Genomic DNA, 14,046 nt, shown 5'->3' with positions numbered 1-14,046 from the left:
GCTAGTACTGGAAGCCTATCGCCAAAAATTTTGAACCCTCAAGAAGCAAGCTGATCAAATTTACCTGGAGTTTGAGAGAAGTAAGCAGCTGGCTTTTCACCAGTGGCTGAGGGCTCTTAAAGTACAGCCCAGCTATGAAAATCTCAGAGAGGTAATCTTGCTCGAGGAATTTAAAAACTCTCTCCCACTCTCCATAAAGGCACATGTAGAGGAACAAAAAGTTCATAGAGCCGTCAAGCCACAGTGCTGGCTGATGAGTTTGCTCTCATCTATAAGTCGGCTCCTCAGCAGAAAACCTTTCCTAGTCACCCCCACAAATCCAAAAAGGACAAAGGGTGGGAAGGTGATAGAAGCCCAAGCAGTCCTGGGAGGGAAAGAAAAGCAGGAGACACAGGGGGCCCTCCTCCAGCCAAAAAAGATACTGCTGTAAGTAGGAGTGAGACTTGGAGACCTGTGTGCTTCCATTGCATTAAAGCAGGTCATCTAAGACAGCATCTCCCTGTCTCACTCACTCGCTCTCATGGAAGGAAGAAACTGCAACGGGAATTCAAGAAGACAGAAAACCATTAAAACAAGTTTGAAAGAGTGCACTGAGCCCCAACGAGACGGCAAGATTTAACTGCAATCAAAGACTTTACATTGAACTCAAAAGAAAGTAAATGAACTCCAACTATTGCTTCAAACCTTTCCCTTGATTCTTTCTCCTTTTCTGTCTCTATCTGTGTGTGTGTTTATCACGTAAGTATGCCAGCGTGGTTGCGCTGTGTATTTGTTATAGTTTTAACCGAATGAGAGTTTTAAGGTTAATAGATTTAAACAAGAAAGGTGTTAAAGAAATCCTGTCTGGTTGATTTCTTTGCCATTACAATTGGAGTGCAGTGAACAAGGATTCACTGAGGGGAAGCTAAAAACAGTGTTTTAAAATTAAACCATGTTACGGTCAAACCAGGAAAAGGCTCAGAGGAAACCCCTAAGACCCCTTTCTCACCTGGTCATAACAGATGGGCAATAACTGCCAACCTTACCAGCAACACCCACTTGCTGAAAATGAATATAAAGTAAAAATTACTATCATCGCTCAGCCTAACTTTAAGATGTTGTCTATCTGGTATTGATTGACTAATGCAGTAGTTGTAATCGGAAGCAAATCACACGCTCTGTTCAGGGTCTGAACATGACGACATCATGTGGGGGAAATTCCTTGAGTTTAATTCTGAGGCTGTTTCCTGCAGTAAAACTGGAATGAATGCCTTTAATTTTTGTATAATTGAGGGGCAGAGTCAGTCTGCAGACAGTAACTATGGGCAGAGCAATATGTCACTTCAGCCGATATAATAGATTCCATGGGCTAAGCAGTAGGGAAAATTGCTGTGATTTAAACAAGCAATAATGTCACTATACACGCCATCAAGAAAATTGCAAGTGAATAAAACAACTTACATTTTTCAACATAAAGGGAGTTCCACTGAATCCACATTTGCTACATGTGAGCTTCATTCTATCAGGACATGAAAATGGGTCGAATCATATCTTATAAATGACAAACTGCATTTATAATATCATTAAACACATTCTTTGATTGTTTTAACAAATGAAACATCATTCAAATGCCTGGACACGCAACTTTATTGGACAATATTCACACACTGTCTGATTTGAGCACATAATCCTGATTTGCTGAGGACAATCTTCCCACTTACAGATGAATAGTGAAGATTGCTTTTTGCATTTTATTTTCAGCTTTAGCCTCATGTTCCTTTTTTTGGCAAATTTGAAGGTGCTGAAACAAAATAATGCAAAATAATCATTTATCAAAGTAAGGTCCTCAAAGCAAAATACAGAGGATTGGGGCAAACTTCAAGAAAATTTAAACAGTAAAATGATTACAGGACAGTTCAGATGTTGAGAATATTTATTTAGTCTGATGAGAATTAATTTTCTCTTACTTAACTGATCATTTGTTCAAAAAATGCAGAATTTAAAAGAGCATTCTTCGATGCACTAAGGACTAAGGTTTCTGTCTTGTTTACTATCTGCTGGAGATTCTCCCAAGAATATCTTGCATTTATATAGCACCATTAACAAAATAAAATGTCTCAAGGTGCTTCACAGGAATGTAGGCAGACCAGCAAAAATATTGACATGGCGATTTTAGGACAGATAGCCAAAAGCTTGGTCAAAGAGGTAGGTTTTAAGGAGTTGGAGGTGAAGAGGTTTAGCAAGGGAATTTCAGAGCTTAGGGCCGAGGCAACTGAAGTTTCAATTGAATCAAAATGCAGACTCAAAGGAATGAGTGTAAAGCTTGGAGGAATTTCTAAGTATATATTCATGTATGTTTATGTGCCTGCATATTTATATACAGTAATGAAGCATCTTTCCAGAAGAGATGGATGTAATTGAAGGAAAAAGTTGATTTTATAATCTTAGTTGGAGTTTGTTTTGCCTTACTGTCCATTTGTTGCATGCCAGGGTACCAGTTGACATCTGCTGAATGCTATGATCTGCGAAGTGCACGTGTGGTGTCGGACCAGTACTGTCATTACTATCCCGAAAACATCAAGCCCAAACCCAAGCTGCAGGAGTGCAGCATGGATCTCTGCCCAGCCAGGTCAGTGCAACTCAACCAGTCATCGTAAACAACCTACATCACCACACAAAACAGTCACGCTTGTGCTCTTAGCGATACATCAATTCCCCACAAGTGTCTGATGTGTTTCTGTGTAGACTCCCAGTTTACAAAGAAACTTCTCAATAAATGAATGGCCCAAAAATAACAAATCCTTTTCTGTTTCCACTGGTTCATTTGTAACAGATTAAAGTTGCAGCAGAATTTGGTTTCGTTAGTTTCTCTCATTTTTTGTGTGTGGAATAATGTCATTTGATAATGTTGGCAGAACAGACAATGATTTTAGTAAAATACATCTCCAAGTCAGGTTTATTTCAGGCTAAGGATCCTGCAGCAGGAATTTGGAAATATTTTGGGGTGACAAGCATCCTTAATTGGGACTGGCTATTGACACTCCTTTATACTACTTTACACAATTGGCACACTTTTTGCTCCTCTGCTATCAGATTTCAATATTGGAGAAGTCAGAAAAGAAACGTTGAGAGATTCTGGGGAGTTAACGTGTTCCAACTGTAGGCTGAGCATGTGCATTGTAATACTACTGGGCGTGAGCCCTTTCAAAGCAGAGTCAGTGTTTTTGTTCTGATTATTTTTCATATGATTGTTTATTTTTGTAATTTCTGTGCATCAATATGAAGAATGTGAATGCTGGAGAATAGATCACTTTCCATTACAGTGTTGACATCACAGGTCAGACATAACACAACTCACTGTCACTGTATTCACATCATCCACTCTCCCTCAGCCCCAATCTCTGAGCGAGGAAATTCCTCAACTACATCAATGTGACATTTTTCCATTGCCCGCGCCAGCCTTCCTATAACCTCTCTGAGGGAGATCAACGATTGTGGGCTGTGGATTCGTGCTGAATAGGAACTGGGATGATGCTGTTGAATTCTGTTTAAAATAAAGGGCTGAATTTTATGAGCCCTCTAGAAATGGCAGGTTGGCGGGAGCACCCATAAAATTGGGAGGGAAGCCGGGGACTGGAGTGCCTATCATCTTTCCGACACCAGCGAATTTAGTCCAGGGTGGGGATGGTCGAGGCCAACCTTCCTGCCAGAGGCCAATTGAGGCCCTTAAGTAGCCGCTTTTCACCACTCCTGGCATTTTACCAGCGGCTGGGGGCCCTCTGCCCTATGCAGAGGCTGCCAAGTAAAACCAGGTGGCTTCCGTGTGGGCTGGTTTTGGGGGCCCTCCTCCATGGGCCACAGTTTGCCCACGGAGGGCCTCCGGCAGCAAAGGCCGACCCTGTGACACCCCCCCACCCCCGTCTCAACAACCCATTGCCTCGCCATCCCTCACTGGGGTCTGCCTGACTGGCCCCAGTGAGCCCACCCCACTTACCTGCTTCTCCTGGTCCCAGGTCTACTGCAGTACCAGTAGTGGCTACTGCTCCCAGTGGCACTGCTGGGACTGCTGAGCTGTTGGCCCTCTGATTGGCTGGCAACTCTTAAAGGGATAGGGACCCCAGCACCAGGCAGTTAATTGCTCGAGCACTGTGAAATGCAGCCAGGGTCTCCAAACAGCCAAGACGGGGTTCCCCTCGTCTTTTTGGCCTGGTATCAGAACCCCCACTAGCTGCTTAAAGTTCAGTCCTAAGTTTCTAAAATCCATTACCTCCCCCCTGTCATGAGTTTCTTTGTGTTATCTTAAGCAACACAATGAGGCACATAGATTCCAGTTCCTTGAAGAACTCTAGAAGGTTTATTAACAGCTAAACTAGTATATACATACAGAGCAAACTATATACAGAACCTTTGTCCAGGGTGTTGCTGTGCAGAGTGACTATGGCTTCTAGTCACATGACTACATTCCGGTACTTAGCTTATTAGCATACTGAGTTGTTAAAAGAACATCACTCTTAAAGCGATCATACAATATCTCCTGAAACAAATTAATTTCTAAATCATGCATACAGCCCATGTACTGTATCTCATGATAAGTTATTTATTTACCAGCTTCTTTTGTATGGAATCTTTAAATATATTTCCATTGAGATAAGTATAGTAAGAGACCACTTGTGTTCATTGGGTGAAAATAGTTTTAAGCAAGACTGCGAATTCTCTTCACTTGTCAAATTCACTCAGTGCATCATGTTACATTTACAACTGTCTCTTTTTCTATTTGCAGTTATCCAAAACTACCTATGTCTATTACAATTACCGTTACTCCTCTCTCTTTCCCTCCCCTTTCCTCTTCTCTCCTCTCTTCTCCCTTCCCCTCAACTTGTACCTTTCTGTTTCTCAATATCCTATAAACTTATGAACTGTCAAACCCCTGCTTAGAGCAAGTTCTTTTTATAAGTTAATGTTACACACTTGCTTGTCACTCAGGAGTCCAATAGGATCATGCTTGACTGTGATGTCCTTCACACTTGGGTGAACTGTCAGCATTCACTATTCAGGTTCATAATTAAATAATGGCCTTTGACTGTTCACAGTACCCGAGCCAGGAAATCAACAGTTCAAGAAAAATGGTAAAATTAAATTAAACAAATTGATATACAAGAAAGAGTGTAAGCATTTTTTAGGAAAAGACTATTCAGCTTAACAAACCCATCCCTGTTCTGATTGATTCAAACTCCATTTGCCCCTTTTCCCACCATCCACTCTACTGGTTTTCCCTCCAGAAATTCACTTAGTTGCCTCTTGATCTCGTATACACACCCTGCTTCAGTAGACTTCTCTAGTATGTTATACTTAATGTTCCCCTCTTACACCAAAGATCTAAACTTTGTGACTTGTGCCTACTGGTATTTGTCAATAGAACACAGCGGATTATCGGTGGGTTGTAAAGCCATTGATCCTCCTGACCGCCGAGTGAGAACTGTTGAGAGATGCTGAGAAGCAGTGGTTTCTCTTGTTCCATTGGTTTGAGAGTGTTTCCAAGTACAGCCTGTTACTGGATATAAGTGGCACCCATTCTAGGTCAGGAAAATATGATGAACAGAGGGAATAATTCATTCCAAATAGAACAGTGTACTTTGTAAGTGCTGTTGGTTCCAATGTTAGATTTATATAGCACCAGGAGGTTCAGTTTAGATCGAGTGCACAAATGTACAGTTCATTTTCACAAGATATTTTAATGAGTGTTTGTTGGCAGACAGTTTGTGTATTTTTCATAAGTATTAAGTTGAAAGTATGTTTTTGTTTATGAAATTTTGAAACATTTTTCATATTATGTTAGTGGTTCCCATTTTCACATGTTTCTTCAAGTGAGTGCTTTTGTTTCATAGCAGTTCAGCTTAGTGCTGTGTTGAAAATCATTGCTCTGGTAAATGAGGTTTTAAGATAAAAACAGCGACTCCTTTATTGCTTAAATGAATATTGAAAGTAGAGAGAGTGAACAGATCAGCAGTAAAATTGAGAGAATTTTGCTCTGCTTGTGGATTAGGACTAACTTTCACCCACTTGAGTAGAAGCATCTTAACAGCATAGGAACAGGAGAAGGCCATTCATCCCCTCGAGCCTTTTCCATCATTCAATTAGATCATGGCTGATCTGTATCCTATTCCATTTACCAGCAGAAAACTATAATGTAATGGGACTCAGCAAATGCATTACTAGCCATGTCCAATAGCTGTCCCAACCAATCCTTCCACGTGCATCTGCTCAAAGACTGACACTAATATTCATATCAACAAGCATTGTTGTGCCACCAACTACTATAGGAACATTCTCTGCACACAAACGTTTCAAAAAGTATTTTATTGGCTTATACAACAGCCTAACACTAATTGTTGCCCCAGTGTGAGGCCCTTGTGCCTGTCTTACCTACTATGGTGATTCTACAATGTCCTCCTCCAGTGGCTACAGCATGGGAGATGGAAAACTGAAGTGGCTCAGCCAGCAGCTCTTGAGATGCTCTTGGTTGGCGCCTTTCCCAGGAACCTGAGTGTGAACAGGCCAGATGTTAGAGAAATCTCCAAGCCTGTTTATGAAGAAGACACTGAGACTAGGATGCTTTGGTGGAAATTGTTTATTGCTTGTCACAGAGCTTACTTCTGCTCTCCAAACAACACCATTAACCAGTGCTAGTTGTCTCTTTATATATACATGCTTGAATACAATTAACTAATTAACACCCAACACCTGTTCACCCTATTATCTTGAACTACCAGGTATTTATCATCCATTAACAGAACTTCAGACCCTAACAGATTCCCCCTTTTTTCTTTAAATTAAATGCATATATATAAGAAAAAGAAATATAAAACAAATAATGACACATTTTTCTTTACATTATTTATCATTAACTTTCAACAGCACCAGCCATTAACATGCTGTATATCCACATTTTCCTAACTTATCATAACACAAGATGGCCCTCTTCGAAGACATCCAACAATTTTTTTGAACAAGCACCTCTCTTAGTAAAACAATCCAACAACTGATGACTCGCGTCAACCCATTTTATTTTGGAAATTTCTTTTCTTTCCAACATTTCTTTTATCCTCATGAGATCAATCCTCAACCTCTTTTTTGTGACACTTTTTGTCGAATGGACATTAGCCCAGAGAGAATGGTTATCTATGTAGCATACTATAGGAAAAATCTTCCCTGATTGCCCCTTATACAAGAGTTCCTTTAAAATACTCGATAAATACATACCCATATCTATCGCTTCTATCAGTGCAAGTGTCTCAGCAGCGAAGGTGCTTTTAACTATCCTCTTTATTTTCTTCGATTCCCAGGCTAATGGACAACATTTATCATTTCTTCCCACCAAAAATATAATGAACCCTGCTACGCTGGAATAACCATCGGGAAGATTAGTATGTGTGGCGTCACTAAAAATGACCAATTTCATCTCCTCTGGGTCACCCAGTGCTGGAAACTTGAGTGTACATTTATCAAAACTCAATTTCATCAATGTCTTATTTGCTTTCAGCACTTCCACAACAGTAGCATGTTTCAGCATGGTGCTCAATTCTAATACATCATAGCAAGCATCCGGCCTAGTCTATGCCCAGTTCAACTGCCCAATTAGGCTCCTTCACTGGTCTACTTCTTCCTTGGTTGCAGAATCCTCCATTTGTGCGGATCTGGCCCAATTTATTGGAATCCTATTAAGATTCTTTAGGTAAGACTGTTGATTTAGGCTTACCGCCAACTTAGTCTGCCTAATATCCAACCCTATATATTTAAAACCTCTGGAAGCTAAACTTCCAATTTTAAATTCCTGCAGAAATTTATCTACCACAAATTTCTCGAATGCCTCATATCCTCCCCACAGAAAATCGTCCACATGCATCAAGAAAATAAAAACAGAAAGTGCTGGAATTTCTCAGCAGGTCAGGCAGCATCTGTGGAGAGAGAAACATTTCAGGTCTGTGACCTTGCTCAGAACTGGCAAAGGTTAGAAAAGAATTAGGTTTTAAGCAAGTGAAGGGGAGAGGGGGGCATGGGGAAGAGAACAAAGGAGAAGGTGTTTGATAGGGCAGAGGGCTATCCTCTCTCCTCACCATCCAAGGCCCCAAACATTCCTTCCAGGTGAAGCAGCGATTTACTTGTACTTCCTTCAATTTAGTATACTATATTAACTACTCACAATGCGGTCTCCTTTACACTGGGGAGACCGAATGCAAATTGGGTGACTACTTTGCGGAACACCTCCGCTAAGTCCGAAAGCATGACCCCGAGCTTCCGGTCGCTTGCCATTTCAACACCCCCCTGCTGTCATGCCAACATTTCTGTCTTTAGCCTGCTCCAGTGTTCTAGTGAACATCAACACAAGCTCGAGGAGCAGCACCTGATCTTTCAATTAGTCACTCTGCAGCCTTGCGAAGTGAACATTGAGTTCAATAACTTCAGTGCATGACTGGCCTTTTTATATTTTCTTTTATTTTTGAACCTGTGCCTGTTTGTCATATAGTCAGAGCTGATCATTATTCTGCTATTAACTCTGGACTAATGCTTTGTCTTTCACCACAAGCATTAACACACTCTTTGCCTTTGTCCCAGGACAGCTTTGTTATTAAATCTCTCCTGCTCTCTGCCCTATCCCTTTTGTTCTCCTCCCTATGCACACCGCACCCCATCCCCCCACTTACTTAAAACCTAATTCTTTTCTAACCTTTGCCAGTTCTGATGAAAGGTCACAGAGCTGAAACATTAACTCTGTTTCTCTCTCCACAGATGCTGCCTAACTTGCTGAATAATTCTAGCACTTTCTGTTTTTATTTCAGATTTCCAGCATCTGCAGTATTTTGCTTTTATGCATCAAGAAAATGCCTGCTAATTTTTCTTCATAATGCCAATAAAACATTGCCGGATTCTCCTTTAGTTGAATACAACTAGCTTTTAGTAGGATGGACCTAGCTGAAAAATACCACACCCTGGATGCATTATTTAGCCCATAAACACACTTGTTTAGCTTCCATAATTTCCCTTCTATATCTCCAGCTTCTTTTGGTGGCTTTAAAAATATTTCCCTTTGAAATTTCTCCCTTTGCAAAAATGCTGCCTTGAAGTCAATGGACTTACATTCCCATTAGTGTGTCACTAAAAGGGCTAGGAAAATCCTCAAACTTGCTTTTCTTGTTGTTGGGGTGTCCACTCTAACTTCCTGGTCGCCATGTCATTCCTCCAAGCTACAAGTCTGGCCTTCGTTTTATACGTAACATCGGGAAGTACTTTCTCTGTACAGATCCATCTATGGGACAATGCTGGTTGTCCTCTCTCTAGCAGCTCCGTGTATACGCCAAACTCTCTCCAACTGTCAAGCTCATTTTGCTTGGCATCCTTTATCAATTGACCATCTAACTTGTTAGTAGCCACTAGAGCTTCTCTATCGTAAAGGCTCCTACTTCTTGTGGCACCCCTCGCCTGTTCTATGGTCCTTGCTGTAGTGAAACCACGTCCCTTACTAGAGTTCCTATCCCTTTCTGGACAACTACTACTCGACCTGTCCCTCCTACAACCAGACTTCCTTTTACAAGTTTGTGACCTTTTACTTGGACTATGATCATCTTCAGGCCCACTGTCTGAACTTATACCTTCCGCATTTTCACTTCCTTCTGCCAATCTATAGGTCTGATATCCTGTCCCTTGTTTTGCACATTCAGCCAATGTTTGTATTTCTCTGTGGCCTTTCCTGTCTTTCCTGTAATGGTGGCTTCCCTCCATTCGCTAGTCCCTTCTGGCATACATGTCACTCTAGTCCCAACTTTCGGTAGTTGACCTTTGGGATAAATGGCCTTATCTGGATCTTCATTATCACTTGGCCCACTCTCAGTCAGCTGCTATCTGTTGCTTGCAAAGGTCTGACATATGTGCATGCAAAGTACATGGTCATCAGTGTCCATCATTTGTTCAGATTCTGTCAATGCATAATCAGTGCCAATACGCTGTGAGGAATGTATTCTAACGGTTTGGTTGTCATGTTGCAAAATTACCGCTTTGCCATCAGTGCCTATAACTTTTCCTGGGCCTCTCCACTCTTTCTGCCCTTCTCTTTTGTAATACACCATATCCCTGGTATCAAAATTCTTTTCTGATGTCCTGATCCGATACCTCAAAGCTCTCCTGATTTTTTCTGAAACCTCCGCCTTAATAAATGCTTTTCTCCCCACATACATGGCATTCAAATGTTACGCAAAAATTGAACTAATTGTAATCCACTCAAAAGCCGGGGGATGATCCCACATTACCGAAGGTATTTTCGGATTCCTGCCATAAACTAATTGATATGGGCTGTAGCCCCCGACCATTTGAAGCGTGTCTTTTGCATGTACTGCCCACATCAGAGCAGTAGTCAATTTATAACTTGGCTGGTCTGCTAAAACTTTTTGGAGCATTTTGTCAATCATGGCATGATTTCTCTCACAAATGTCATTACTAAAAGGACTTTCTGCTGCTGTGTGCATTGCTACAATATTCATATTTTCACATATGCTCCTGAACTCATCATTGGCAAATTCTCCTCCATTGTCAGTATTATGACCCGGTGAGAAAGAGGCCTAGGATTCCCTTTCGGCCTTCACCTGGTCTAACAGGCTTTAATTTTAAACAAACATGTTTATAGTTCCCCCTTGGTGAATCTTTGTTCACCGCTTTCCAATTATAAGGCAAAGAAACCAGCACAAACAGGCTTTCTTAGGCTTAAAGAAGAAAAATTGAAATTTATTAAACTCTAATTCGGTTAACGCCTACAGATACATGACACACCCACGCTAGCATGCATACACGATACACACATGCAAAGAGAGACAGAAAAGAGCAGAAGAAAAATAAAGTGGAAAAGTTTGAGGCAATATCTGAAGAGTTGTTGTTATGGTTCTTCGAGCTCACTGTAGAGTCCTTGATTGTAGGTAGATCTTGCTTTTCGTTGAGGCCCAGTATTCTTCTTAAACCTTGTTCACTGTAGGAGACTTTTCTCTCTTGGGGTTCATATGTCTTCTTTGGATATAAAGTCTTATGAGAAAGAGATGGGAGCAGACAGACAGGAAAGAGATCTTCTCAGTCAGGAACAAACAGACACTCTGAGTTCAAACTCTCTGTGGCCAGTTCAAAAGAAAACCCTGGAACAGCAGGTAGGCATGTGACCAGCTGGTCTAACCAGTCCTGACCCTTGTGGATTGTATCCTCCTTAGCAGGCCCTGGAGTGCGCTTCCTCACCTTCGATGGCTGTTAGTATGTAAAAGTTTTTTTCCAGCCATGGCTGATCTGTTTAACAAGTCATTTCCTGGCTCCAACAACAGTTGAAAATCAATGTTCATGACAAAATTGATGTGCCTCATTCTTGGCAGGTGGGGGCCTAGCATGACATCAGTTAGAAACCTAACAGTTGCTCCCAGTCCTGTTCCTATCCACCTTTGCATTATCTTCTCCACTATTACTTTTTTTGTTTTTATTATAAATTACCGACAGACTGAATCGAGTCACCACGTCTATAAAGTGTAGAATAAAAATATTTTTTTCTTTATCCCATAACTTCAAGTCCATCGCTACAGTTTCATTAAAGTCCCTTGCTAATGGGAGACTCACTATGGATCGCGATGGCGTCTCCTGTATATTTTACAGATATCACATTTTCCACTGATATCTTTGATAAGTTTAGTGCAGTCATCATCTATTACCCCTGCATCTTTTAATAGAATCTTCAACCTGTGACAAGATGGATGTGCAAACTGCTGATGTAGTTTTGAAACAATTTGCCTTTTCTCCTTTAAACCCTACCCCCAGATGCTATTAATACTTCTTCAACATCCTGCTTAGAAATGTTAGGTCTCGCTAAAGGAATACAATAATGTCCCGACTGTGTAAATCGCAAAGCTACAGATTTCCCAAAGACAATCTCCTTATCATGTTCCGTATCCAATTTCATCCAAGCCTTTTTCATAGACGGTTTACTTAACAGCAAAGGTATATCACTGGATACTACATCCGTACTAATAAAATGGTTTACCCCTGCTATTTTACACGAATTACCACTCTTTTTTGTGATTTCAACGTGTTGTCATCCCCAAACCTGAAACAGGTAGAACTGTCATATTCTTTGACTTTATTTCAGTCTTCCTTACTTAAAGACTCCATGTAACACCTTAACCCGTCCACTCCACATACTGTGGACATACACCCACTGTCTATTACTGCGCAAATGAATGAATCTGTGACTAGGACACTCCTTACCGGACTGAAGCTTCTCGTGACCAGTACAATTCCTTCTGATAAATCAGTAATGTCATCCACAGCTTCCGAACCTTCCACGTCATGTGTCATCTCAAAAACCCTGTTATTCCTTTTTAGACTATGTAACGCATTGTGATACTTTGAGTCACATCGGAAACACCTGTTGACCACCCCTTGGTTATTCCTGGGGTTCATCCTTCTGCCATAATTACCCAATTTCTGCCGTCTGTTATAGCTGCTAAAAAATTGTGTATCCTCATTCATTTTGTGTGTTTCTCCTTTCACACTGACGTCTGAGCCCCATACTTCAACGGCCTCGAAATGCTTCTAGCATTGTATCCTCCACCTTCGGTGTCACCGCTAAAGAGCCCATCTGCGCTATGAAAGTGGCCGGAAAGGAATGCATTTAGCTGCTTCTTATCTGTAGATTTTTAAAAATTTCACATACTGGATTCCTGTCTTCACTCACAAAACAAATTTGCGTTTTGAGAATGAATTGACTATAGTTTCATTTCGCTTCAACACTTTGTACTTGGAGAAATGTTTGAATCATTCTTCAGTAAAATCAGAGCCAGGCCATTCCAAAGAGAAATTAGGAAATATTTCTTCATGCAAAGGGTGGTAGAAGTGTGGAACTCTCTCCCACAGAAAGCAGTAGATGCCAGATCAATTAATCATTTTAAATCTGAAATTAATAGTTTTTTTGCTAGACAAGGGTATAAGGGATATGGGTGGATGGAGTTAGGACACTGATCAGCCATTGAATGGCAGAAAAGGCTTGAGGAGCCAAATGGCCTCCTCCTGTTCCTGTCTTCCTAAGTCAGTTGCTTTCCACAGAGACAGCAGCCACAGTTTGGCAGTGGCGACAATTGCATTGCAAGTTTGGAGGTAGCTGTGAGGATGTGGGCATCACTGGCAAGGTTGGCATTTATTGCCAATCCCTAATTCCCCTGAGAAGGTGTTGATGGGTCGTCTTATCAGTTTGACTCACTAGGCCACATCACAGGGCAGTTATGCGTCAACCACATTGGTGTGGGTCTGGAGACACATATAGGCCAGAGTCAGGTAAAGATGGCAGTTTTTCTTCCCTAAAGGATCAGTTGGATTTGTATGATATTTCAACAGCTTCAAAGTCACTTTTACTGATGCCAACTTTTATTTCCAGATGTTTTTTAAACTGAGTTCAAATTCTCAAACTGGATTTGGACTCATGTTCCCTGGATTATTGGCCCAGGCCTCTGGATTACTAGTCCAGTATCGCTACCATTGAGTTGTTCTGTCTTTCTCTCCCTGCCCTTTCATTGAAAGCAATGTGTTTTAAATACTTGTTGAGAAGACAAGATCCCTCTGATCCCATCTCAAAACGTGTAGCATTTTATATTAATCACTCTGTTCTGGTGTTAGCATGTACAATTAAAGCGCATGGGATTGGGGGTAGTGTATTGCGATGGATAGAAAATTGGTTGGCGGACAGGAAACAAAGAATAGTAATAAATGGGTCTTTTTCCAAATGGCAGGCCGTGACTAGTGGGGTAGCACAGGGATCGGTGCTAGGACCCCAGCTATTCACAATATACATTAATGATTTAGATGAGGGAACTAAATGTAATATCTCCAAATTTGCAGATGACACAAAACTGGGTGGGAGGGTGAGTTGTGAGGAGGATGCAGAGAGGCTTCAAGGTGATTTGGACAAGTTGAGTGAGTGGGCTAATGCATGGCAGATGTGGATAAATGTGAGGTTATCCACTTTGGTAGCAAAAACAGAAAGGCAGATTATTATCT

General features: G+C 41.1%; 1 protein-coding gene across 1 annotated transcript in view; it reads left to right on the top strand.

The window, feature by feature from the left end:
- LOC137368744 (ADAMTS-like protein 1) overlaps window positions 1-14,046 on the top strand; it is an 852,599-nt gene that overhangs the window by 616,502 nt on the left and 222,051 nt on the right. Inside the window, exon 10 of the mRNA XM_068028933.1 lies at window positions 2,470-2,608. Coding sequence (XP_067885034.1) covers window positions 2,470-2,608 — 139 coding nt within the window. The remainder of the gene's footprint in view (window positions 1-2,469; window positions 2,609-14,046) is intronic.

The sequence above is a fragment of the Heterodontus francisci genome, chromosome 4 (genome assembly GCF_036365525.1).
Source record: "Heterodontus francisci isolate sHetFra1 chromosome 4, sHetFra1.hap1, whole genome shotgun sequence".
Taxonomy (NCBI): Eukaryota; Metazoa; Chordata; class Chondrichthyes; order Heterodontiformes; family Heterodontidae; genus Heterodontus; species Heterodontus francisci.
The sequence above is the reverse complement of the archived record's forward strand: the minus strand, read 5'-3'. Positions and strand labels throughout refer to the sequence as shown.